General features: G+C 43.7%; 1 protein-coding gene across 3 annotated transcripts in view; it reads left to right on the top strand.

Moving 5' to 3' along the window:
- The window catches only part of LAMA1 (laminin subunit alpha 1), a 161,582-nt gene that overhangs the window by 88,866 nt on the left and 45,252 nt on the right, over nucleotides 1–27,464 (top strand). For all 3 annotated transcript variants that reach the window (XR_013443381.1, XM_078060583.1, XM_036106004.2), the window contains exons 20-36: nucleotides 957–1,063; nucleotides 1,376–1,556; nucleotides 2,156–2,292; nucleotides 2,945–3,181; nucleotides 4,535–4,678; nucleotides 5,214–5,393; nucleotides 6,586–6,771; nucleotides 7,296–7,423; nucleotides 8,065–8,185; nucleotides 10,269–10,406; nucleotides 14,734–14,855; nucleotides 16,896–16,982; nucleotides 17,278–17,471; nucleotides 17,976–18,118; nucleotides 20,036–20,125; nucleotides 21,955–22,066; nucleotides 23,556–23,718. Coding sequence is in view for 2 of the 3 variants with exons in the window: in XM_078060583.1 (XP_077916709.1) it covers nucleotides 957–1,063; nucleotides 1,376–1,556; nucleotides 2,156–2,292; nucleotides 2,945–3,181; nucleotides 4,535–4,678; nucleotides 5,214–5,393; nucleotides 6,586–6,771; nucleotides 7,296–7,423; nucleotides 8,065–8,185; nucleotides 10,269–10,406; nucleotides 14,734–14,855; nucleotides 16,896–16,982; nucleotides 17,278–17,471; nucleotides 17,976–18,118; nucleotides 20,036–20,125; nucleotides 21,955–22,066; nucleotides 23,556–23,718 (2,470 nt within the window). In the remaining variant the exon portion in view is untranslated. The remainder of the gene's footprint in view (nucleotides 1–956; nucleotides 1,064–1,375; nucleotides 1,557–2,155; nucleotides 2,293–2,944; nucleotides 3,182–4,534; nucleotides 4,679–5,213; nucleotides 5,394–6,585; nucleotides 6,772–7,295; nucleotides 7,424–8,064; nucleotides 8,186–10,268; nucleotides 10,407–14,733; nucleotides 14,856–16,895; nucleotides 16,983–17,277; nucleotides 17,472–17,975; nucleotides 18,119–20,035; nucleotides 20,126–21,954; nucleotides 22,067–23,555; nucleotides 23,719–27,464) is intronic.

The following is a 27,464-nucleotide window of genomic DNA, read 5'->3' as shown; positions in this document are numbered from 1 at the left end:
CGGTGCGTGGGGCCCCTAGCACTTCCCCAGCCTCCCACGGGGGGAATCCTAGATGGTCCACTTATACCGGGGAACACATCCACAGGTGTCTTGGCCACAGTCCACTATGGAGGCAGAATTCCAGTGCCTTTCCTCTGATCCTCAGCCTTCCAGCATCTACCACGGCTCTGGCCTCCCCTGCCAATCCTGCCACACAAAGTGTGCTTGGCTTGAGAGAATTTGTGGAGTTTTCCTTTTCTTACATCATTATCGCGTATGACAGAGTGCACATTTCCTGAGTCCAAGCATTCAAAGACAGTGCACATTTCTGGGGTATTTGGTCAAGAGCTTATTAGATATTTTCAATGACGTGCATATTGACAGCTGTGCTATAAGTATCAATTAAACATTTCAGGAGCCATTAAATTGTATCACTTCGCAAAGGTGGGGACTTTGTAGTTTTGAACATCAGTCCTATGACTGTAGATAAAACTGAAATGTTTGACCTGAAGGTAAGTATATTGGAACTACAGGGACTCGCGACTTAGAACAGGGAAATGTTTTACATTAAACTATGAAATGTAATATTACCTATCTAGATTGTTATAACTGAGCTTTAAAATATTAAATACATATAAGATCAGGATAAGAACAGATAGCTAAATTGATTTTTAAATCTCCATTGCATGTTTTTTATGAAGATTTGTTGATAAACATTGGTGGCTCATTTTTATGATTTCAAGGAATTCATGCAATTGGTTAAGATTGTTTGCTAATTCTTATCTTAATAGCTTCAGTGGTTTTTCTGTGTGATGGCTCCTTCCGCCAACCCCGTAGAAGTTATTGCGAAGTAATTTCTTCTTTTAGTTTTATGATTTGAAACATGAATGTTTAAAATTTTTCCTTTGGGGATTAAGGGATCTTACTACAACCATACCCAGAAATGGGCACAAATATGTCTCTTGTGTGTGTGTTAGCCTGTGAGTGCCACGGAAAAGGCTCCCTCTCTGATGTCTGCCATCTTGAGACCGGACTCTGTGACTGCAAACCCCATGTGACTGGACAGCAGTGTGACCAGTGCTTGGTAAGACGCCTGTGGCTGTTGCAGACATGAAAGTGTTTCGGTGATGTCTATAATTGATACCTTGACCTCGGCTCGAATGAAATGCACTTCATGACTGCCAGAAAGAGCTACTGGCCCAAACACGGCTGGTGAATGCTGGGTGTCCTGACCTACAGAGTCTGTATTCGGTTTACAAAGAACTGCAGTGATGTCATGACCACTGTGTGATTCTATGAAACATCCGATGTTTGATTTGGGAAACATGCTTGTAAGTATCAGTAGCTAACTCAAATGTACTTTGGCTCCCACGCTCCGGGTCCTCCTCTGCAACAGCCTGGCTATTACGGGCTGGACGCGGGGCCTGGGTGCCTGCCCTGTAACTGCAGCATGTCAGGCTCCTTGTCGGATGACTGCACCGAGGAAGGCCGGTGTCACTGCGTCCCAGGCGTAGCTGGGGAGAAGTGCGACAGGTGTGCGCGCGGCTTCCACGCCTACCAGGACGGTGGCTGTACACGTAAGCTCCAGAATTCAGTATCTGAGGCTTTTTAGTAATTCCCAGACTTTTCTTTGCACTCTCCTTTGACTTCTAATTCTGTTACGTTCCTTTGCTTTTTCTCTTTTTAACATGTAGGATTTCATACCTTTTGTTCTGTTTCCTGATCCCTGTGCTTAATTGGTCTGTAATCCGTGGTCAGGCTTTACTGATTGCGGGGACTTAGATTAATCACTTCACTTAGCTCTAGTTTCCTCATCTGTAAAATAGAGAAGCTAATTATAATTTCCATCCAGAAGTTACTTTTTATGTTGGACGTAGAGTCCTTAACACGGCATTTGGCACACAATAAATGCTCCAGAAATACTAGCTGCATCTGTTCTTCCCACCTATTTCTGTTTCTCTGTCCTGATTACCCCTTTTCTAACACCATCTCTCGACAAGGAGGAACAGCCCCCTCCCGAGAGACACAGACAGGTCTTGGGAATCACGAGGTCTCTGTTAGGAACTAGAACAGTTTAGATAATTAATCAAAGGGAGAGAATCTATAGCATCAGCTGTGACCACTTCGGTTGCATGGGGGTCCTGAGGCGTAACAACACCATGTGTCTCTGTTGCAGCCTGTGACTGCGCTCACACACAGCACACTTGTCACCCGGAATCGGGGGAGTGTATCTGCCCTCCTTATACTCGGGGCACCACCTGTGACGAATGTGAGGACGGATACTGGGGCCACGACCTAGAGCTCGGATGCCAGGTACGCACCACCATCTGCATCTTCTTAACTGGGAAGCACTTCGTTGGAGCAAGTTTCACTCCTTCTCTTTGATCCATGCACTTGACCTTGACCTGCTGAATGGCTCCATGGTTTATATTTAAAACTCAGTACGGGTTCAGGCATCCAGGTGGAAGAAGCAGCTGCCTTAAAGTACATTATTCTAAGTTTTTTTTTTAAGAACCCAGCCGTGGAATTGATGGTTTGGAAACTTCAGTGCTCTTTAAACCTACGCTGCTGTGTACATGATCTTCCAGGAGGAGGGCAGAAGTCACTTTATTGGGGGGTTACAGCCCATCTTCAACGGTTCTATTTTCAATGTAGCTTTCCTCAGTTGAACTTGGATGTGGTTTGCGTTTTAAAACCAGACTTGCCTTTGACGTGTAAGATGCTGCCGCCGGGCTGGCCGTCAGGTGACAGGGTCAGCCCAGTGCACATGGGCCCCAGAGAGGCACAGCGGTCCAGCCTGGCAGCCGCTGCCTCCCGGTTGGCCGAGTGAATCCTTGCAGCCATAGTGAAGGAGACCCACGTATTTGTATGATGTCCCCACGTTTAGTGTTCTCCTGTAATCCCAACACGTGTGCATTATACGAATGTACAAGGCACCGTTTTATTTGTGAGTTTATTTTCCCAGGCCTGCAACTGCAGTGATGTTGGGTCCACCGGTCATGGATGCGACGCACTCACTGGCCACTGCCGATGCAAGCCTGCCTTCGGTGGCCCAGGCTGTCATCAGTGCTCCCTGGGGTACAGACACTTTCCAGACTGTGTGGCCTGTGACTGTGACCCGCGAGGGACATTGGCAGACGCCTGTGATGAGGAACAGGGTCTGTGCGGCTGTGCAGAGGAAACCGGCAGCTGCTCTTGCAAGGTAGCAGCCTCGGCGTCCCGCTCTCCCCCTCACTCATCACTACGACTTTGGGGCTTTTAACTAGTTAAATCAAGGGTGCCGGTTGAACGTCTGCCTTTGGCTCGGGTCATGATCCCACGGTCCTGGGATCGAGTCCCGCATCGGGCTCCCTGCTCAGCGGGGAGTCTGCTTCTCCCTCTCCCTCTGCCTCTCTCTCTGTCAAATAAATAAACGAAATCTTTAACCATTTAGATCAGCAGCTAGGTTTTAGACGCTTTTCATAGTGAGTCCGCACTCCCTTCCAGGTTTAAATTCCGTGTAGGCTCTTCGAGAACAATGGCTGATTCTTCAAATGGAATTTTTACTGGTTATTGTGAGTGTCAGATGATAGAACTGAATCGAAACACACTCTGAGTTTTCTGTCAGGTGTTCCAGTCGGCTGAGCAGCCGGTCTGTCTTGAGCGTACAGCTAAAACAGGTAACACAGGGCTTCAAGAAGATCTGTGATTCGGAGCGCCTGGGTTAAGTGTCCCACTCTTGATTTCAGCTTAGGTCATGATCTCAGGTCAGCGTGGAGCCTGCTTGGGATTCTCTCTCCCTCTGCCCCCCTTAAAAGAATTTTAAAAATATAAATAAATACATAAATAAATAGAAGATTTGTGATTTTCTAACTGGTAAGTAATTATTCTTTTGTATGTGCTGGCCAGAATGAAGGAAATTTGTGTGTTTTATTTTCCTGGCAGGTAAGATGTCAACATCATGTTTAATTCCATGTGTTTCCACTGATTTCCCCATTGTGCTTTGTTATTAGGAGGTAATTGGCTACCTCCTCTGGTCCTTTTCCAGGTGCTGGTGATACGGAAGAGAGAGAGAGTAGTGGGCTGATCAGTGACTAGGGATGAGGAAGGGAAAGCTCATCAGATACTATGGCCTGGGAGTAATGGAAACATCAGTGAACATATTTTTGGCTTACCCCATTGGCGATAGCAGCTTTCATTACAGACGGTCAGAACAGGAGGGGCCTGCCTTAGTGATCACCTGGTCCATGGCCCACCACCTGTCCAGTCATCAGAGTCACCTGGGGCCTCAGGGTGGTGTCTCGGGTTCGCTCCAGGAGAGGCTCATCAGGGAATCTATATATTCCCAAAGCTTCTGAGATGATTCTGCTGATCAGCTGCATCTGGGAATCACTGGCAGTGCTGAGAGGGTGGATGTTCCTTGAGGTTAGGGAGCTTGCCTAGGGAAACAGCTGCTTCGGGGATGTTTGTGGGTCCAAAATTATTTTTGTGTTTTATTTCATTTCTGTTCGGAAGTCGTGTCTCTTTTTTTTTTTCCAGGTAAAAATAAACGAGTCTATTGCTTTCTCTCCTTTAGGAAAATGTGTTCGGTCTTCATTGCAGCGAGTGTCGAGCTGGTACCTACGCCCTCCGCGCAGATGACCCTCTAGGATGTAGCCCCTGCTTCTGCTTTGGGCTGTCACAAGTCTGCTCAGAGCTGGAGGGTTATGTGAGGACGCCGGTAAGTTACACATGCGGGAAAACGTGCTAATGTGCTGTTTTTAAACACTGCCTCCTTCCCTGCCCCCCTCCCATGGAAGTTGGGTGACCGTAGGGGAGATAGTCAAGAACTTACTTTAAATTTTGCTCTTATGGCATCAGAAATTCCAGGAAACTAATCTGGGTTCATTATGAATCCGAGCTCTGTGTCTGCCATCCGAGGAAATAAATGAAGCTGGAACTAAAGTGCTCAGGGTTGCTCCTGAGCTAATCTATCAAAAGCTTTTGTTGGAGATAAAACTGCAATACACAACAGCTTCCTTCCTATAACTGAATCCTGCCCCAATAGAGCAATAGTTTGGCCCTAAATGCAAGAGTGTAAAACACATGCAGTTTTCCTATTAACCCAGATGTTGGAGTTTGAAGGAACTGTCTTTGTTACTCCTGTTTTAATACTAAAGCTGTCTGGTCTGTGAAACAGCAGTAGAAGCTGACGAATCGAAGGTGAGGAGTGAATTCGTGCTCTCAGGTCTGTTTTTCTCCCCTTCCATGACCAGGTAACGCTGGGCTCAGGGCAGCCCCTCCTGCGTGTGGTTTCTCAGAGCAACCTCCAGGGTACGGCTGAGGGGGTGTATTACCAGGCCCCTGACATCCTCCTGAACGCTGTGACCGTCAGGCGACATGTCCACGCAGAGCCGTTTTACTGGCGGCTGCCAGAGCAGTTCCAGGGAGACCAGGTGAGGCCCCCACCTGGCCTAGAGCCAGTCCACGTTTCCCGGAGGAGACAGGTGTCACTTGAAATCACGATGGACTGTGTTAGCCGACCCTTAACCGAGGTGCTTATTCCCTCTAGGTGGAGATGGAGAAGTTTAACACTTATAAAAATCCCCCCAGATGTATATGGCTCTCAAGTAATTTTCATTTGAAAGTCTTTTAGGGGCACCTGGCTGGCTCAGTCAAAAGAGCATGCACTCCGGATCTCGGGGTCGTGAGTTCGAGCCCTTCATTTTGTGTAGAGTTTACTTAAAAATAAAATCTTAAAGTCTTTTAAAAATCAAATCATGTTATTTTTCTCCTTCCTCAAGCAGTCCTTCAATAAACCCTTTTCATTTTTATTAACATAAGCTCAGGTGCTGTGGTTCTTCTCAACAAATCGATACTCATTTAGGGGGAAAGTAATACCCTACTATAACAGGGTATTTAGGGCATCACTTGCATTTTTGTTTAAATAAACATTGGAATCTATGTGTGAAATCACCCAGATCTTTAAATTTGCCAGTATGTATCCAGTGTTCCCATAGCTCTAGGTCCCTTTTAATTCAAAGGAGCCTGAAAATAATCAGGGCCATTACCACACTGATTTGTTACGTTTACTTCCTTTGGTGCCATGGAGAGGAAGCTGAGGGAGGTGACGTCTGTGGCCTTGATGGGGGTGGGGGCTTCATGGGTGTATCCTCCTCCCCAGACTCCTTGAGTTGTACACCTTAAATATGTACAGCCTTTTATATGCCAGACATGCCTCAATAAAAGTTTTTTTAAAAAACTTTTAAAACCTCACTTAAAAAGCTATGGCTTGAGTTAACTTAATAATCCATAATTAAGTAAAATTAAAAAGACACAAATTCCAGGGTGCCTGGGTGGCTCAGTTGGTTAAGCAACTGCCTTCAGCTCAGGTCATGATCCTGGAATCCCAGGATCGAGTCCCGCCTCAGCGGGGAGTCTGCTTCTCCCACTGACCTCTCCCCTTTCATGTTCTCTCTCTCTCTCAAATAAAATCTTTTCTTTTTTTAAAGACATTCCAGACAACCGATTCCACCCTTGTGATGTATTTTTAAGACACAGGATTTCTTGCAAATGACAACAGGCTTGTAATGAAATAGTTTTAAGCCAGGGCTATGTCAGAGAAGTAAATCATTTACGATCCCATAGCTCCTGGCCTACGGTGGCAGCCTGAAATACAGCGTGGCCTTCTATTCTTCCGACGGCATCGGCACCTTCAACCTTGAGCCCCAAGTGCTCATCAAAGGGGGCCGGACCAGAAAGCAGGTCATTTATGTGGACGTGCCCTCCCCGGAGAACGGAGTACGACAAGAGCAGGAAGTGGGAATGAAAGAGGTGACGATGTCCTCCTTTCCTACGCGCCCCTTAACGGTGTGGAGTTAGCTCTGGATGCAGTGGAATCCCAAAGCTGCTAATAGAGTGAGCTAGAAGACCTGGGAGTCAGAATTCCAGTGGGCTTAGCAAGATTTGTAAAGACAATTCAAATTCCATATGCTCAAGAACCGTACACTAGGCTTATGTTACCTTGGTGCGAATTGCATCCTAAATCCTTTATGTGTGAAATCGTGGTGCACACGTCTCCATCTGTGTGGATGTAATGGTGCGAAGTCTCTGGACTGGCTGGGCTCTGGCAAGTGTGCACGCGCACTCGCCGAACTGTGCGGACAGTCGGCCGCGCGGCGGGCGGTGCGCAGGTGACACGTGTCTGCTGCTCCGTGAGGGGGGCACCGCGGCTGCCGCCCCGGGAGCTGACGGGAGAGCGGGCTCCCTTCCGGAGACATTTATAAAAGAATTACTAAATTCATAAGCCTCTGAGGATTTGTAATCGGAATGTAATTGAAGGTGTTTCTCATCCACAGAATTTTTGGAAGTATTTTAACTCCGTTTCTGAAAAACCTGTCACACGCCCTGATTTTATGTCTGTTCTTAGCAACATTGAGTACATCCTCATCAAAGCATCTTATGGTCAAGGATTACAGCAAAGCAGGTACTTGGAACCTTCTATAATGAAAAAAACTTTTTTTATTTGAAATAAAACTGAAGAGATTTGATTCACCCTTATTACTTCGTATCTTTATTAGTGTGTGTGTATGTGTGTGTATTTATGTTCCTCACCAAAACTTTATTAAATAGTAATGAAATATGTGGAAAATGACCTAGATTATCCATCCTCCAATTAATGTGGATATAAAATATAAGTACATATGGTGATATCTTAGATGAGGTTAAAATATAAATGAAACAAAACAAAAAAAGTTCTATTTTCTGCCCTTAAATTTCAATGACATTTCTTTGTCATGACACATCAAGAATGCTCAGTTGCTCATTTAGTACTTATCCCATAAATGGAAGCTACTGGGTTATAGCCAAACTAGTGCTGCAGGAGTTGTTGCTTTGTGTAATATTATTTTTAAGTTCTAACATGTTGGCGGGGGCCCGTCACTGTGTGATGACAGGACTAATGTGCTCTTATACATTCCCTTTATAATCGGGTAGGAGCTACTCCCAAACTTGTAGGAAAGCTCTGGCTTAATATATGTGCCAATTCATTATATAATGTGCTAGATTTCTAGAAAGTGTCTTTCTCAGTATTAATGTTCCCTCTCACACTTCTTAACGGTTTCACAGAATCTCAAATATTTCAATGGAGGTTGGCAGGAAGGCTGGAGAGTTGCACCCGGGACAGGAGGTGGCGTCCCTCCTAGAGAAGTGTCTCTGTCCTCCTGGCACAGCTGGATTCTCGTGTCAGGTAGGCAGACTGTGGTTAAAATCCACTACCTGTAATGATGTACTACATGTTGGCTAATTGAATTTATTTATTTATTTTTTTAAAGATTTTATTTATTCATTTGACAGAGACCGTGAGAGAGGGAACACAAGCAGGGGGAGTGGGAGAGGGAGAAGCAGACTTCCCGCTGAGCAGGGAGCCCGATGCGGGGCTCAATCCCAGGACCCTGGGATCATGACCTGAGCTGAAGGCAGACGCTTAACGACTGAGCCACCCAGGCACCCCAAGGCTAATTGAATTTAAAGAAAAAAGAAAAATAAATAAAATCCATTACCTGGTTCTGAGCTGAAATAGGCTTGTTACAGCAACTCCTAAGTGATGATCAGAATTTGTATGAATTATATGAGTTTTCTCTTCGAAAAAACTTAATTATGGTTAAATACTGCATAAACATAAACTTTACTGTCCTAACCACTTTTAAGTGTATCATTCAGTAGTGCTAACTACATTCACACTGTTGTACAACCAATCTCCAGGATCCTTCATCTTGCAAAACTAAAACTCTGTACCCATTAAACACTAACTCCCCGGTCCCCTTCCCCACAGCCCCTGACAATCACCATTCTACTTTCTATCTTAGTGAATTCAACTACTCTAGGACCTTCATTTAAGTGGAATCATGCAGTATTTCTCATTTATGACTACCTAGCCTAATGTCAAGGTTCATCCATGTTGTAGCATGTATCAGAATTTGCTTCCTTAAGGCTGAATAATCCATTTTATGTATATATCACATTTTTTTTGTTAATTCATCCGTCAATGGACACTTGGGTTAACCTTTTGCCTGTCATGAATAATGCTGCCAAGAATATGGCTATACAATATCTCTCCAAGACCTTGATTTCAGTTCTTTGGGGTTTATGCTCAAAAGAATTGCTAGGTCATGTCGTAATTCTGTTTTTAGCTTTTTGAGTAGCTGCCATACTGCTTCCCAAAGCACGGTCCCATTTTATATTCCTACTGGCAATGCACAAGTGTTCCATTTTTTCTATATCCTTGACAACTCTGATTATTTTCTGTTTTTTGATAGTAGTTCTCTTGGTGTGAGGTGGTATCTCATTGTAGTCTTGATTTGCAGTTCCCTAATGATTGATGAAAGCATCTTTTCAGGTGCTTATCAGCCAATTGTATCTTCTTTGGAGCAATGCTTATTCAAGTTGCGACACTGTGATTTATAAGAAATAGCTATTTGGTCTTCATCCCCCGTTTCCTAGCACAGAGTTCTTAAATGCTTAGAATTTCCTAAGTGATGAGATCTATAAAAATGTCTTTTGTTATATTCATGAGGTAACTTTTGAAAAGTTCCTAGATCATCTAAGGATGGAGGCTGGTCACCAAAAGAACCAACCATGTGGTTGGAGAACTTTTAGTCCTTTCCCCAGACCTCAGGGGAGAGGGAAGGGGCTGGTGGTTGAATCAGTTGCCAGGGGCCAATGATCGCCTCACTCATACCTATGTAAGGAAGACTCCATAAAAACCAAAAGGATAGAGTTCAGAGAGCTTCCTGGTTGGTGAACACATGTAATGACTAGAGAGGGCCTGGAAGGCCCAAGGCCCCTTCCCCGCACCTTGCCCTGTGCCTCTCTTCCATCTGGTTATTCCTGAGTTACATCCTTTCATAATAAACCAGTGACCTTGTAACTAGAATGTTTCTCTGCATTCTGAGCTCCACTCTAGCAAATTAATCAAACCCAAGGAGGGGGTCGTTGGAACCTCCAATCTGTAGCCTGTTGACAGAAGCACAACCTGGACTTGTGATTGGCGTCTGTAGTTGGGGGGCAGGGCCAATCTTCTAGAACTGAGCCCTTAACCAGTGAGATCGGATGCTATCTCCAGGTAGGTAGTGTCAGAATTAAATTGTGGGACACCCAGCTGGTGTCCAAACATTGCTTGATGTGGGGAAAAAACACCCACACAACAGAACTGGTCACAGAATATACTGATCATACCTGGTGATCAGAAGTGGAATTGGTGTCAGAATTGTTACAAGTCCTCTGTCCATTGTTTTAATTGTGTTTGTTCATTTCCTTTTGCATGCGCTCAGGACTGTGCACCTGGTTACCACAGGGGGAAGCTCCTGCAAGGCGCGAGCCGAGGACCCCGCACTCTGCTTGCCCCTTGTGTGCCCTGCAATTGCAACAACCACAGTGATGTCTGTGACCCCGAAACTGGGAAGTGTCTGGTAGGTTTGTTTGTGCGGGTTCTCAGAGGAGGCACTGAGCCTTTGAATTTCTGCTCCAGAGTCCTATGAAGTTCATGGTTTAGAGAGAGCCTAAATTTAACTAACTGTAACATACATGTAAATTTCCTTCAGAAAGGCTCAGAAGTCAGACGTTAGTGCAAAATCTTTTATAAGTCTTAGTTTCATGAATTTGTTTGTGGGCATCAATTTGGGAGTTAGTTAAGTGTACTTGCAGTATTGGTGGTTATAGTCAAACTAGATGAGACCTCTATGTCATAGAATTTGGAGGGCCACCTGGGGTCTTAAAATACGTTAATGCCCATGTTGCAAATTTATTTCTCTCCTTGCATTTTTTTAAAAAAATACTTTCTTGATGTCTTAGTATGCTTTTGCTTCTCAGTCACCTCTCCCTTATTAAAAAACAAAATTCAGAATTTGAGGATATAACTGGCTTTATTGAGTGATTCATGAATTAGGCAGCATCCCATCTATCAAGGTAGAGGGGAGCTCCGAGGAGTTGTACAAAACAAAAACTTTTTTTAGGGAAGAGGGTGGGGCAAGGAAGTTATCAACAAAAAGAAAGGATTGTTCCAGACAAGGTCACTTTTCCTTAGATGGGAGGGCAGGGGTCTTATTAGGTGGATGACTTCATCTTCCTTTCTGGGGATGAAGGGCCCACGTGACAGGTTACCTCATTGATGCTGATCAGAAAATTCCTGACTGGGATACGCAGGCTGTGTTCTTTCTTGGGGTGGTTGAAACTGTAGTTAGGCTCTGTATTAGCCCCAGTTTGGTGTCTTGGCCTAAGTGATGCCATATTGGGCCTGTGGTTTTCTTTTTAACAACCTAGACCAAGATTGGTCTCAGAAACGTAAGGAGAACTCTGATCACTGCGAAGAAATGGCCCAGATGGAAGTCTTGTGGCCTTGACCAAAGACAAACTCTTGTGTCTGTGATTTACTTAATCTGACAAGGCCTTACTAATAACCTAGAATAATCTGATATTCTTTCCCTACTCTGGAAATCTCCTTTTTTTATAATAACTCTTGTAGAAACATTGGTTACTTGTATAAATTGCGCCAAGACCACCTCACCTCAGGTAAAATAACTCAATGAAGGGAAATGAGCTGCTCACCAAGAAAGACCCTCCTGAAGCCTTAGAGCTCCTGGATGTGGCCTAGTCACAAGGAATGGGATGAAGGAATTAGGCAGGCTCCCAACTGGACTGCAGCCCTTCTAGATCTGTCTTCTATTTGGATGCATTTTTCATCTGTGGAATTGAAAGGTCATTTCCATCGGGGACACTGCTGAGCTATGGCAGTGCGCAGGTGAATTTAGAAACTGAAGTACAGCATGATTTTCCTCCATTAAAAAGATATGTGTTAACCTTTGCTGACTCCATTATATATGTGGAATTAAAGGATTATTCCACAGGTAAAACGGCCTTAATGAAGATGCAGATAGCTACAACACTATTAAAAAAAAAAAAAATTCACTTTAATCAGCTCATGCTCCAGGCAAAAAGTCTTAATAGAGAAAATGAGAAAAATCTCATTTAAGGATTTAAGGAGAACTGATTTCAGGCAACTTAAATCAAGATGCAATTAGCTGGGAAGGTCTCTTGGCCAGTCATGGGGACAGAGGTCTCATGGACACTTAAAGAAGTTGATCAGTTCTTTCATGCTGCATCTTTCCTTGATGCACTGTTTTAACAAGATTAAATACTCCTAGGACATTAAATTACTACCCTGCCTTCCCTGGCCGGAATCCACCAGAACAGAGTTCTAAGATCAGCAGCTGACCTGTCGATTCGTAACCAAGAAAGAACACAGCCTACATATCCCAGTCCAGGAAAGACTATCCCAGGCAAGAATTCTCCCTAACATCAACAAAGAGCGCTTTCGGACAGCTCCCAGCTCTGGGGGGAGAGGTTGGCCAGATGTTACCTGGAACCCATAAGAGCTCTCAGCTGGATCTGTTAATTTTTACAGTACACAACAATGGATACATCTGCTGCAAAGCAGCTTAAGTCTGAACTACAGCATTCAAGCCAAGCAGTTATTTAATGAATGTTTACACACCTCCAGCCATGGGAAGCTCACTCCCACAGCAGCTCAGCTCATCTTGGGGCAGCCTGATTATTCCTGGAGTTGGTGCACTTTAATCTTTGGAGCCACTAGGACAAACCACTAGGTCAAGTTTGTGCATGAAAAATGGCAGTATCTTATCTAGTAACTTGTGAAACGGGTTAGATTCCTCTTTCACATATCCATGGGCCCTGAATCTTTAGCCCTCCTGGTCAGATAGCCTCAGTTTATATACCTGATGATTCTGTGGAATGGTTGAGTCCATGCACCATCCTGCGGTTAGAGTATCCTGCCTAGAGCCCAGCGCCTTTACCCTAGGTGTGGAAGGAGCATCTCTCTCTGATGCTAGGTGTGCCGTGAATGCAGCCCGTGGGTTTTGCCAGCCTGGTCACTGCTGCCTCTGCTGAGCTAACTAGACATGAAGATGCTTACATACTTTCCACATGTTTAGCACCTGAGTCCTTGCGCTTTGAACTTGGGACCTTATCTTTTCTCTCCAGTCTTCATCTGGTGAGGTCTCCTTGTGGTTTAGTGCAACAGTGCACTTCCATTTGACAAAATCCCTTAAGCACTGCCTATGGATTATTACATAGGTGGGCATCAAGACCATTTTGGATCTGATTTTGTCATTCGGTATATAGGGCATTTCCCCCCCCACCTCATGTCACTGAGACTTGGTATTATCATAAAAATGATTGGTCAGAAGTGTGACCTGGAAAGGAGGTAGAGGGAGACTCAGCACCACCAAGATAGCCTGGGAGTTCCTATCCCTGGGTATCCCCTCCCAGGAGATACCACTTAATGGTTTTACAATTGAACAACTGACAAGCCTTTTCTGTGCACTTCCCACAGCAAGGAACTCATCCTACAGGTTGGTTGACATTAACAGGTTCTCCTATCCCTGCCATTCTCGGGCAGCTTGTCTTCAGTTCTCTGGAATCATGAGAACCAGGAAGTCCACAATCGTTGTGTATTTGGGGAGTTTTTAGTGCTGAAGTTGGTGTTAACAATGAAAATCTGCTCAATCCTCGCTCATCTAATATTTATTCTTCATCAGATTTATATTGTATCATTAAAACAAGTATTTAACACATTCTTTTTAAGAGAGCGGTTGCAAATTTTACTTCTAAAGAGATAGCACTTTTAGGGACCACGTGGATCCTAGTAAAATCTACTTCCATCAGGTGAGATAGGAATATAATTTTAAAACAGAAAATACTGGAATATTTTTTAATCAAAAGGAACTTGAGGGGCGCCTGGGTGGCTCAGTCGGTTAAGCGGCTGCCTTCGGCTCAGGTCATGATCCCAGGGTCCTGGAATCGAGCCCCGCATCGGGCTCCCTGCTCAGCAGAGAGCCTGCCTCTCCCTTTCCCTCTGCCTGCCGCTCTGCCTACTTGTGCTATCTCTCTGTCAAATAAATAAATAAATTAAAAAAAAAAAAAGGAACTTGAAAATAGTGTTTAAAACATATAAAAGGGTGTCTTTCTATAGCCTCTCTTGCTGCCAGGGATAGAGTCTGCTTCAGTTTGCCAGTGTTACCCGTCTTTCTATCCCTCCATCCGACACAGAATCCAGTGCCCAGGGATTGCATGGACAGTGATTCAACTGGGCCAAAGCAGATTTCACCTTGGAAATGGATGTCGACAAAAACTTGCTCTTTTAGCTTCAAAAACTTTTTTAATGGCAGGATGGTAGGACCTGTCATGGAAACGATGACATCAAATGTAACTAGAAGTGATTTGGTTATTGCAAGAATCTATTGGTGGTGCTATAACACCGGGCATTTTCTTCCCTGTTTCCTAAATCATCTTATCTGTTCACTTCTTTCAGCACCCCACATGTGATCAATGAACCCCAACCATGTGCAAAACCAATGTGCTTCAAATCAAATATATTTAAATCCCTCTTTTAAGGAACTGAAAGTTGACTGCTTTTAGGAGCCCTGTGTGTGTATGTGTATAAAATATATATTTTAGCCCTGTGTATATTTTCCATAAGAAGAATGTATTAGTAATTTATAGGCTGTATTATAATGAATGAAGGTCAGAGTTGGCAGTGTTTATAGGATTTACAAAATATGAAGAAAAAAATGTTCTCCCTTCTCTATTAAAAAAAAAAAAAAATATATATATATATATAGTACTACCTGACATTAACAGTGGCTTGCTTAGGTATTAGCAGGTAAGAATGATTTCTAACCATTTCCCATTCTTCTCTCCTCTTGAAACCCGGGGCTCCAGAACTGTAGGCACAGCACCGCTGGGGACCACTGTGATGTGTGCGCCCCTGGGTACTACGGGAAGGTGACCGGCTCCACTGGGGACTGTTCTCCATGTGCCTGTCCCCGCAGCGGCCCCGCCAGGTGAGCCTGCGCAGGTGCCCACACGCCTGTGCCAACGAAGCTGGGCTGCTTCCTTCTCGGCCTCGTTTCCCAGGCTCTTGGGGTGGCCTGTTTTAACTAATCTCTATGTGTTGAGAAAGGCCAAGTTTAAGAGAAAGTGTTCATTATCCCAGTATTTGAAGAGAATCTTTTCAAAAGCAAAGTCTCTGTGTTGGTATTGGGGTGTTCAAATGGAACCAAGTCAAGAAAGGATGTTCAGGTTTTGTTTCTCAGAGAATAATTTTAGCCTCCAACCTCTGTTTCCAGCATGCCCGAAGACGGATTGTTACTGAGTTTATGAATAATGATACAAAGAATTCAGTTCCTGTTTAATGTAAGAGAGTGGGTTAGAATTTGTATAGGCCGATGACTGATGAGGTGCAGAAATGCTCCATAGTGATGACATCAGGGCCAGGCTCTGCCTTGAACTTGTGATGCTCAGAATTATCTCAACACCAAAAAAGAAGCGGAGATTTTATGTGGAAATTGGAATATCTGTGAGTCCTCTTTGGTTTAAATGAACTTGTAATTCATAAATAACATTTCATTATCGCCGAGACGGTTTGACAAGGCATTGAACATGTACAGATAAAATACCAACTTTTGGTATACTAAAATGAAGTTTTCTTTGTAATCATTGCTTGAGTCTTCTTTTATTGTCTCCAAGTAAGTGATGCTTGATGGTGAGTGCTAAATGAGAGGCACTGTTAACTTCCTTCTAAACTATCAAGCTTCCTAAAATTTATAGTCACTACTATTTAACTTTTTGTGTTAAATATGTATTATAAATTTTGACTCATCAATTCTATTCCTGTCATCTAAGTTATAGAAATATTTGCATTTGTGTGTAAAGATGGATATATTTTGGCGTTGCTTATTCTCACCAGCAATTGCAAGGGAAACCGAAATGTACAGGGAATTGATTGATATATATCGTGGTGCACACCTACAGTGAAAGATTGTACAAACACTGAGACAAGAATAAGGTATATCTGTATGTGCAGAATTGGAGAAAATATGCTATTTTGGTGAAAATTCTTATCTCCACGTGTATCCATATCCATAGTTCCATGGCTATATGAGCCCAGAGAAATGTTTGAAAGGATATTCCACCTCCTACTTTGCACATTTGTGTAGTTTGAATATTTTACTTCAATCAAAAAGTTCTAACCAACCCCAGAGTGCACACTAATAAATTTTACATGTTAGGAAGCGACTGTGAGGGTCAGAAACCTCTATGTGAGCTCTGCATCTGCGAGCCCGTAGCAGACGTGCTTTACTTTCTACATATCTCGTGCTTCCACTAAGCCTGCCCCTTTAGTTTTTAAAGAGGAAGAAAAAGCCCGAACTGAAGTGGGGCTGATAGAGAACCCTGTCTGTCATTCTGGAAACTCAGCACAAGTCAAAACACCAGACAACCCCCCGCGGTTTTTCTCAGCGGCTTGCAGGTACCCATCTGAGCCTCTAGATGGCGCAAGGTTCCTTGATAATTTAAAATGCGGAGGGCGAGGTTGTGGAGAGGAAGGAGACAAAAGCTGAATTTCTGAGTGAGGGGATCTGAGAGGATTATTACATTTTGAGTGGCTCTGTCATTTTGCTTCTAATGGCGTATCACATGGCTCCTCCATGTCATGAGCCAGGTGATAATGCCCTGCCGTCACAGAACAAGACCCTTTCCTCCTGGAAAGCTTGCTTGTTTGGTGACTAATTCATTGTCAGGTGTGGGATGGTACTGATTCGTTGCAATGTGTCCATTCTTCCCCTCCGCGCGCACACGGTTGTCACTGGACGGGTGTGCAGTGAGTATCTTTTGGATATGAGAGATGCACGTGCTTGTGTTGATCACGTGTTTGTTTTCCTTCTTTTTGCCCCCACTAGATTTTCAGCCCTGAAAATGTTGTCTGGTGTAATCCCTTCACTCTCAGAGCAGTATCGTGTATCCTAAGAGTAATGAATAAGTTGCATAAGGAAGATTTGAAGCTGTAGATCTGAGAATTCAAAACACGATTTTTTTCCTTCTAGTTTCAGCCCCACTTGCGTCTTGGAAGGCGATGCAGATTTCCGCTGTGACGCCTGCGTTCTGGGCTACGAAGGACAGTACTGCGAAAGGTACGCTAGGGGGCGCCCCGCGCAAGTCGCTAGGCAAGTCCGTCGCATTCCGACGGACAGGACATATTTACTGACGTGATTTGGGAGACGTTATCAGTTTGGATGTGCGTGACTGATATGGGATCTTATTACTCTTCCGAGCCAGTATCTACATAAAATGTAGAATGAGGTCAATGGGCCCTTGTTCCTTGTATTTCATTTGGTAGAAAGGGTCGCTGTCCTTGGCGGGGAGCTGGTGTATCTGTTGGCTGGTGTTGATACTACAGTGCACACCTGTGCATCTTCCTCTCTGTAGGTGCTCCTCAGGCTATCACGGGAACCCTCGGGTGCCGGGTGGCACCTGCCAGAGGTGTGACTGCAGCCCGCGTGGCTCTGTGCACGGGGACTGTGACCGCAGGTCCGGGCAGTGCGTCTGCAGGCCGGGTGCCAGGGGGCTCCGATGCGAGGAATGCAAACCGAGGCACATTCTCCTGGAAAGCGATTGTGTTTGTGGGTATTCTCCTCCTCTCAGTGTTTAAAGAGCTTTCTCTCTCTCCATTGTGTTCCTGCTATGGCACCAGCAGGATTAAGTAGATGTGTCTGCAAACTCTCTAAGGAAAGGACAGACCAGGCTCTGAAAGGAAATGCATTTGGAATTCATTGCCGTTGGTCCCAGTCAAAGATCCAGAGCAAATGCACTGTGAAGGTCAGAGCGGTAGAAGAAAACACGCACCAGGCCTGGGATCCGCGCTGGGCATCAGTTGTTTCTTTCTGTGGGACCCGGGGAAGTCACTGATCTGATTTGAGGCTCAGTGGCATCGTCTGAGAAGAGGCTCAGTACTTGCTGCTTACCTCCCGGCACACAGGTGGTGGGGGAATGAGACTGGATGTGGTTTGTGCAAGCCTTGTCCTGTACTCTGCTCGTGGATGTTATTCTTGCAAAATGGCTTGTGCAAATCCACGCAAAACTGTGCACACCACCTTGCACTGACTTCAGCTTGCTTTTTCTTCTAGCTTGTGATGATGAGTGTGTAGGTGTGCTGCTGAATGACTTAGGGGATGTTGGTGACACCATCCTCTCTGTGAACCTCACCGGTGTTATCCCTATTCCGTATGGAATTTTGTCAACCCTGGAAAATACAACGAAATCTCTCCAGGTAGGTACTGGGAATACAGAGATTGGTAGAAACCTGTGTCCCCAAGTAAGAGAGTTGGTGAGGACAGTGTTCTGTCATTCTGTCCTCTCACAAGTGTGGAAGCCTCATTCCTGGCGTCTAGGCTTCTCTGCAGTGTGACTGGGGACTTCACCATCCCCACGCTAACCTGTTCTCCTATGGGACCGCTCTAATTGTTCAAGCGTTGTTCCATAGATGTCTCCATATCAATTTCTCCCCAACTGCCCTTCTGCCTTTGGGGATAAGACAGAGTCCACTCACCCCTCTGTGGATATTTGAAAGCAGCTGTCTTAATACAAATACAGAGGAAGAAAAAAAAACATGGATGGTATCTTCTTTAATGCTGGAATATGCTGAAGATCAATTGTTTTCTGTAAATGTATTATTCTTAACTGGATTTGTAAGCCACAAAGTTTCTCTTCCCTAGAAGTCTATCTAAAAATCTCTGGGGGTTAAATCATAGTTTTATGTTTAGTCAAAAGGATCTGGGTCCAAAAAAGGGGTGGGAAGTTAAGAAATTTCAGTATTTTGTATTCTGTAAGCATTTTTACTTCTAATTGGAAAAAAAAATGAGATTCTTAATTTTGCTTAAAACTTTGCATGAGAATTTGAGATAATCAATTCACTGTGTCATGTAGTAATAAAAAGGATAGTCATTCCTGAATGCCTTTTTTTTTCCTCTATAAAAGCTTTTCTTAGACTTAACATTTCCTTAGGCGTGTGTGTGTGTGTGTGTGTGTGTGTGTGTGAGAGAGAGAGAGAGAGAGAATCTGGCTGCTCCAGCCATCTGTTCCTGTTTATAGTGGTCTTTCTCTATAGAAATAATGGCCATAAAGAAAGGTTAGGGAACTCTAAGAGATGTTTTTTATATTATTTTTCCTCAAATGGAAAAAAATGTTTTTAAAAGACAAAAAAATTCTCAAAAAAAGTTTAAATTTCCACTCACTATGGACACAATCAATCAATACTATTTTGTCATATGGACCCTTGCAATATAACTATATTTTAAATTTATCAAGTAAGATAAATACTTGATTTAAATTTTAACTGTTTTTGAATGACTTGCTCTTATTTAAACCACTTTGTCAATTTTTTAAAAGATTTATTTATTTGAGGAAGAGAGAGAAAGAGAGAAAGAGCCAGGGGAGAGGCAGAGGGAGAGAGAGAGAGAGAGAATCCTAAGTGGGCTCCACACCCAGCATGGAGCCCAATGTGGGGCTCAGTCTCACGACCTCGAGATGATGACCTGAGCCAAAATCAAGAGTCAGACACCCAACGGACTGAGCTACCCAGGCGCCCTGACTTTGTCAATTTTTTAAGCAACTTTTTATGTTTATGTAAAGTATGCAGGTGAACTCTTAAACTGTTCATTGTTTCCACCTACACAGCCTCCGTGGGCAACTTACTTAACCCCCCTGACCCTTCATGATAGTACAGCCCCTTCCCAGGCTTGTTATAAGGCTTAAATAAAATCATACAAGTAACAAAATTAGAGGAGTGTTAGCATAAATTAAGCACTGAATTGTTAGGAATCATAAAGACTTTTCTGTATATAATACTTTTGTATTTCAGCATTTTTAAGATGTTAGCAATTATAGTGAAAACTTATATGACTCTGATACTGAAATTAAATCAGACTTACCCCAGAACTGCGACAATATTTGATTCTGCATAACACACCAAACTTGAAGTTCATATCTATATAGGAAATGTAATGCAAAAAATGGCAGTACAGAGGCATGTTACTCTAATCAACACTTAAGTAAATGTGATTCATTTTATTTCTTAATGCAATTTCAAGGAAAGAAGAATTTCTGTGAACAACAACAAAAGTGATTTAGTCAAGAGCCAGCAAATTTATTTTGAAGCACTGTAATTTGTTTACTTTGTTCTTTTTAGGAAGCTTTATTAAAAGAAAATCCACAGAAGAAACTGGCAAAAGATCAGCTTGAAGGTGTTGCAGAACAAACAGACAATCTGCTAGGGGAGGTAAATTCTTCACGTAGAGGGCCCGCTTCCCACCCAGCCCTTGAAAGCAATTGCATTGGGGCGGTCTGGAAGGTTCTATTAAATCAGGGCAGCCTCTTCCTCCCAGGAGCAGTGCTCCAGGTACTTTGTCATCAAATTGGTTTTAACCCTGTCAGTTTCTGTGCTTTAATGGAAAGAGACTCCTGACTTAATTTCTGCTGTCACCTCTGCCGAGGGAAGAATTGGCAGTCGCTGAGCCATCAGCCTCTCATTTCCTCCTGTGAACCGAGGGGCAGGCGGGCGGGTGTGTGGTCTCTGAGCAACACTCAGGCCCTGGGCCGCGTGCTGCTGATTTGTGCAGTTTAAATGTCAAGTGAGCCTGTTTGGATGTCAGCAGAGAATTATTTATTCTGTTCAGCCCAGGCCAGATGAATGGTTTTTAGCCACCCAAAAAAGAATCTCATTCGCAGATGGTGAGGGAAGCCTATTGTCAAATTTATAATTTTCACTTTTGAATTTCATGTGTGTGTGTTCGCACACTTACACCTGTGTGTGTATATAGATATGTATATGATAGTATATGTATATTCATATATATATATATCTAGTCTTTGTCTCTCAATACACACACACACTCACGCACCCTAAAGTATTAGGTTGGCTCCTCTTAATTTAGAATTAAGGATGATTTGGGAAGAGTTGAAGGGTTTAAATGTGGCTTTAAGTACCTCAGTGAGAGAACATTTGGTAGGAAATGATAAGCTGATTAAAATAATTCTCTCTATCCATTAAAGAAGATTCTCTTTGGATTTTGACTAGAAAACACTTTTATTTTTTTTAAAGATTTTATTTATTTATTTGACAGAGAGAAACACAGCAAGAGAGGGAACACAAGCAGGGGGAGTGGGAGAGGGAGAAGCAGGCTCCCCGCTGAGCGGAGAGCCTGATGTGGGGCTCGATCCCAGGACCCTGGGATCATGACCTGAGCCGAAGGCAGACGCTTAACGACTGAGCCACCCAGGCGCCCCTAGAAAACACTTTTAGAACCAGACTAGTTACTTTATGCTCCTGAAAATCACAAACAACCTTTCCTTTTACAAATTAAAACATTCCTAATGAAAATAACAGCAGAGGACAGCTAAGTCTCTACCCTTGGGCTGCTGGCATGTTAGCCTCGTAAAGCCTCAGGAGGGTTGACATTACTCCATGTTATCAGTGAGGCTTGGGCGCTGCTGGGTCTCCAGCCAGTCAGGCCCAGTTTGCCTGACTCTGTGTTCTTATTTTAAGATTTTATTTATTTATTTGACAGAGACACAGTGAGAGAGGGAACACAAGCAGGGGGAGTGGGAGAAGGAGAAGCAGGCTTTCCGCTGAGCAGGGAGCCCGATGCAGGGCTTGATCCCAGGACCCCAGGATTATGACCTGAGCCGAAGGCAGACGCTTAACAACTGAGCCACCCAGGCGCCCCCTGACTCTATGTTCTTAACTCCTCAACTAAATTCTCATGGTCAATACAAATTAGCAAGATTGTATGTCCATATTCTGTCTCCTTGGGTCCTAAAATGAATATAAGGTCTTCACAATGGACATGGTGGGAGTTTGTGGTTTGATAGCCAATTAGGCTCTTTAAAAAAAAAATACCATCTTTTCTCACATAGAGTGAGTAGTAAATTATTTCATTAGCCCCTTAGTCAGTTTCCACCCTGAAATATTCACCTTGGCTTACATGAGGCAGTGTACAGCTTTACTCCAGACTCTGGGACGTATTTTGTTGCTTAAAAGAGACTGGAACACCAAAGCTTGCATATTAGTCCAAGTCAAACTAACTTGGGACCTTTATTTTCTGTCAGCTCGCCAGAGTGTTAACGAGTAGCCAAAATGTAACCAGGGCAACTGAAAGAATCCTCAACAAGAGTCAAGACCTCATGACATTTACTGAGAGGCTGCAGATAAATATCCAAGGTAGTGTGCTCGGTGTCTGGTGCTCGGTGTCTGGTTTGGGGTCAGTGTCTAGCTTGTGCTTATTTGGTAGGAAATGCTCCATTCACTTTATTAAACATGTGTGTGTGACTTGCACGCACTAGGCTTCCCAGAGCCAAAGGCCTGGAATATCCACAGTTGGGGATCCTGAATTGTCTGGATCATAGTCTTTCATTGAGAGTTTTTTCTTTAAAAAAAAAAAAAAAAAAAAGGATGTTTTTTTATTTTCTTTCTAATGCCTTATATTTAGTTCCTAAGGATCAGGTAGACATCGTGCCTCCCCATCTGTTATGAATTTGTCAAATTAGCACTTACTAAGTGGAGCACAGGGTGCTGGATGGTGAGCCAAACTCCCACAACAGACCACAAGAGAAAATGAAATACAGAAGTTTATTACTCACAGGTCCAGGAGGAAGTACCTGCCATGTCTTGAGGGGCCATACAGGAGAGGTCAAGGCAGGGGGCAGGCAATGAAAGAGAGAGATAGGACCTGGGCACATGCCTTTGTCGAGGTTCTTTGGTGGAGTCTTTTGGGGTCCCAGGCTAAGTCTAGGTTGGTCAATCAAACCAAAACAGAGGGGATCGGGTAAGCCCCACGGAGGTCTTACCGAAGAGGCCAATAAGTAGAAGGCCCTGGGGGTGGTAGGGGAGGCTGTTGGTCACAAGTGCTGTTGGGGAGGTCATAACAAGAACTGACATTTCCTCGTGACCCTGCCGGGGCTGTCTAGGCACAGGCTTGCATGAGGGACTACTGTCCGTTTAAGGTCACTGCAGGCTGCTTGGCCAAAGAAATGGATACCAAGGCAGCAACACCATGGAGTGTAGCTGAGCTAAACTCTCAACACCCACCCCTTTGCCCAGAATAGATGCTGACGAGATCTGGGGCTTCAGTGTGGTCCCAACGGATACCCGCAATATTAGAGTACTGGGATGTCTCACCTGATTTGGCTGTTAGAGTGCCATTTTCAGTTCTCTGGCTACCAGAAACATATCCTTGCGTTTCTTGTTGGATTAGTTTAAGGATATAAAAGGTACAAAATCCAATACAAATCAGACTTTATAGAGCCAGAGGTAAGGAAATTATTAGAACAAATAATGTGTTTATTAAAAAGAGTAGTATTGAGTATTGGTGGTTCATTCATGCGGTAAATATTTACCAAGTGCTTCTATGTGCAGATGTTTGTGCCAGGTGCAGAAAATGCTGATGTAAACATGGCAACCCCAGCCCTTATGAGTTTATGGACACTGGGGCAGACCAACATTAAATCAACCAGTAACCTCAAGTCCATGAGTATTTTGATAAGGGACAACCAGAGCACATTGGGATATATGGGCTGGCCTGGGCTGGCCTGAGGTTCAACCCATTTGGGTGAATGAAGCCGGCCTCAGTGAAGAAGTTTCTAAGTTTTTTCATTTTAGTGCTGTCCACTTTTGAGAGACCTGTTAAATGATTGATGACTTGTCTCCATAGAAATTATTGAAAAAGCAGCAACTCTAAATCAGACCTTGGATGAAGACTTCCAGCTACCCAGTTCTACTCTTCAGAATATGCAAAAGAATATTACATCTTTGCTGGAAATCATACAGAAAAGCCATTTCATGCAGTTGCACCAAAATGCCATACTGGAACTCAAGTAAGTTTCTAAATACCATTCATGACACAATCAATTAGAGGTAGGAGCTTGAATGCTGAGGGGAGGGAGATGTGTGCAAGGAGGGGAAGGAAAGAACACTCTCACGGGGGCAGAATGTCATAAAGAGAGGGGCACAATTGTCAAAGAAATGAAACAATGGGTGCCATCCACTCTCAACAGAGAAAAGTATAATCAGTGCCAATATCTCTCTTTGTGCCATAGGCTTGGTTTTTCCCTGTGACTCCGGAACAATATTTCCACCTAGCACAAACAAAAGAACCTCACAATGCTATATTTATTGAAGATCAAGTATAATGCCGTAAATTCTCATGGAAGAAAATACAGTTTAGTGGCTGTTCCCTGGGCTGTAAGCTCTAAGACAGATTGACATTATGCCGAAATGATTTAGCTCAGTTGTTCAAACTCTCATGGAAAACCACCATGTGGAGTGACAGATCAGAGAATTGTGAGACATGCTCACGAGGAGCTTGTATTTCCTTTCAGGCTTTTTTTCTTAGTATTTTCACAGTTATTACTTGATGTAATGTAGCACAAGCTGTCTTTCTTCCGGGTTCTGATAAATATCTTCAGTAGGGTTTAAACAGTTACACAATATGCCATCATAGCGCCATTCCCTGTAGTGTGATATTTAACCTATATTAATATATTTTGCTATTTTAAATAATGTTGTGATGGACATCTTAGACAAAAATATTCTCCTCTATTTTACACTATTATCTTATTAGGGTAGATAATAAGAAGTGAAATCATGGAATTTGCATTTTGAAGACTCCTGACTTGCATTTCCAAATTATTTTCTAAAGATTTAAAAAACAATTCCATTACACTTCCACCGGCAACACACTGCAAAGTTGAGCTTACGTCTTTCTTCAACATTGAATATGATTTTTGACATTGTTGTTGATTTGTTAGGTGAAAAACAAGTGTCAGATGGCATTTGGAGAGAGAACTAGTAAAATAGTCACTAGAACATTGGTGAGGGCCCAGAACTAATAATAAATGCCCCCAAGGGGAGATGAGAGGAGGGCAAGGTCCCAGGAAATGAGGAAGAGGGCTGCCATCTGGGAGCACTTGCTCTGGGCTGGGGAGGGCGCAGGGTTCACTTCTCTCATCTTGTCACGTAATCTGCTCAGCTGCTTTGTGAGGTTGGGGAGGAGCTAGCTGGGGAAACAGGCCCAGAGACGCTAAGTACCTTGCCCGATGTTAAGCCTCCAGGATAATATGAGACCAGACCACACACTTAAATCTGTGTCGCTCTAAACCCTGATTTTCCAACCCAACACAGAAGGAAGAACCACTTGAGACCCAGTCTGGAAAAGACGGGTGGGTAGAGTTTTAGTGGCCAGGTCAGAGACCTCTGCTACGTTATGACCATGTTCCCCTGACCCTGACCACTCATGTGCATCCTCCCTTCCCCTGAAATGCATGGCAGAAGTAGGCAATGGAGGGAAAGGGGCTCACACTTCCATGCAGGTCTTACCAGGAACCCACCATTCTTCAGGCTCAGCACTGCAATGCTCTGCTTCCCAACCATCCTTAGCTCCCCGCTGCCTCCAGGATTACATATAAATGTCGTGTATTTGATTCCAACTCCATCCCTCTCCAGCTTGCCCAGGCTCCCTGGCTGGTCCCACTGTTTCCTGACACCATCCCCCCACCCCCGCCATGCATGGTGTGTCCTTTCATTGTTCCTTCCCTTGGCTGTGCGTCAGAGTCTTATTAAAGATGAAGATCCCCTGGAGATTCCTGGGAATCATTTGTGGGGATGTCTTCTCCCACCATTACCCCTCCACAATCCGTTCGTTCGTTCGTTCATCAGATAGATTGAAATCCCCAGGTGACAGGCACTGTGCTAGGTGTTGGGGACACAAAGGAGAACAGAGCCTTCCTGCCCACTTGGAGCTCATAGCCCAATTGGGAGGAGTTCATTTTCTAAGTAGTATTTGCAAAGAAGGGGAGAAGGCAGGGTGGCCCCTCTCCCACCCTATTCCCTCCACACCCCCGATCTGCCTCGCCTGCTAAGCCCTCCACCACCCTTTCTCTGGTATAGCTCTTTTGTTTCTATTTGGAATAAAGTTATCCAGAAGATTGCTGATCTCTCTCTTTAACTTTTGAGTGAAATCATTACTAAAGATACCTTTTATTTTTAAAAAATTTAAGAGTTCATCTATAATTTTAACCATTTATCCAAGATTCTGCATATGTGTGAAATTATTTAAAGTCTATTAAATTGATTTTTACATCCTGCATCCTATACCATGTCAACACATGATATAGAAAAGAAACACATGAATTTTTTAGTGAGTTTGACAGATTGAAAGGCAATGTCATTGGTTTTTTTTATTAGGGGACAGTATTTACCATACGTGTGAATAAAAACATTTAAATTTAATCATTGTTCACTTTGTTATAAGTTCCTAAGTTAACATGTCCTTTATTAATTAATCAGACAAGCTTGGGAAATTTTTTCTTTGAATATATAATATGGCTTTTTTTATCCTAAAGAATTATTATATTGTCCAAATTTTAAAGAAAAGCCTTAAAAATCTGAATGTACTAAATATATTAAATTGATTATATTATTTGTAAAAAAAAAAAATTTAAGAGTTTAAAATGTGTTCTCTGGCCTCTCTTTCCTATTTTTCATAGATAATCCCTGTGTATTTATGCCATTTCAAATTTCACAGATTATTTTAGGAATTATGTATCTGCTTTTTAATTATAACTCTTAGAAAACTGGTCATTTACCCTGAAGTATGGCATTCTTATAGGTGAGAATATTTATCACACCTTGCAATTGCTTATCATGCTTGTATTGGTGTCCCCAAGACCATGCCCGCATTCAGAGTTTCCCTAGGACCTTCAGGACTCCTGGCCAAGATTTCTTAGGTGATGTATTAAGGATGCACAGCTGGATACACAGGGAAGAAGACACAGCAGAGCCTGGAAGAATCCGTGCAGCATTCCCTAAGCTCTCTCGCCCTCATGAGGGGGTCACATCACACTCTGCCCCCAGCAAGGAAAATGCAGCACCGCATGTGTAATGTTTCTGCCCAGGGAAGGCCATTAGAAGTTCAGCATCCAAGGTTTTTATTGGTGGCTAGCCCCATATGCACCCTTCACCTAGCACAGACCAAATTCCAGACTCCGCAAAGGAAGGCAGGTGTTCGGCATAAACCACCTTGCTTGCACAGATGGTCGAGGCAGTGAGCCACCGTTATTGGCTAGGGAACAGTGGGGCCACTTGCAGACACCAGCCACGGCTGGCAAAGGAGGGCGGAATCCGGCTTGCTGCTTCCCTGCCGCACACCGTACCACTGACAGCACACTTCACCTCACCATCCCTGCCTGTGTCTCCCAGCTGTTTTCCACGCTGGGGTTCCTCAGAGCTATCCAAAGCTGCTTCACTAAAGAAATGTGTCCTGGGGCACCTGGGGGACTCAGTCAGTTAAGCGTCTGTCTTCGGCTCAGGTCATGATCTCAGGGTCCTGGGATCGAGCCCCATGTGGTCTGAGGTCCCCAGGTGCTGCTGAGGTTTTTTGTTTTTAATCTTCAAGTCACTGATGATTCTATCATTGCCTGTGATCACAGGTTAGGTGGTAAAGCCACTTCATAGATGAAAAGTTGACCTCTGTTTTAAAATTTCTCAGATTTGGGGCACCTGGGTGGCTCAGTCGTTAGGTGTCTGCCTTCGGCTCAGGTTGTGATCCCAGGGTCCTGGGATC

The sequence above is a fragment of the Halichoerus grypus genome, chromosome 13 (genome assembly GCF_964656455.1).
Source record: "Halichoerus grypus chromosome 13, mHalGry1.hap1.1, whole genome shotgun sequence".
Lineage (NCBI taxonomy): Eukaryota > Metazoa > Chordata > Mammalia > Carnivora > Phocidae > Halichoerus > Halichoerus grypus.
The sequence above is the reverse complement of the archived record's forward strand: the minus strand, read 5'-3'. Positions and strand labels throughout refer to the sequence as shown.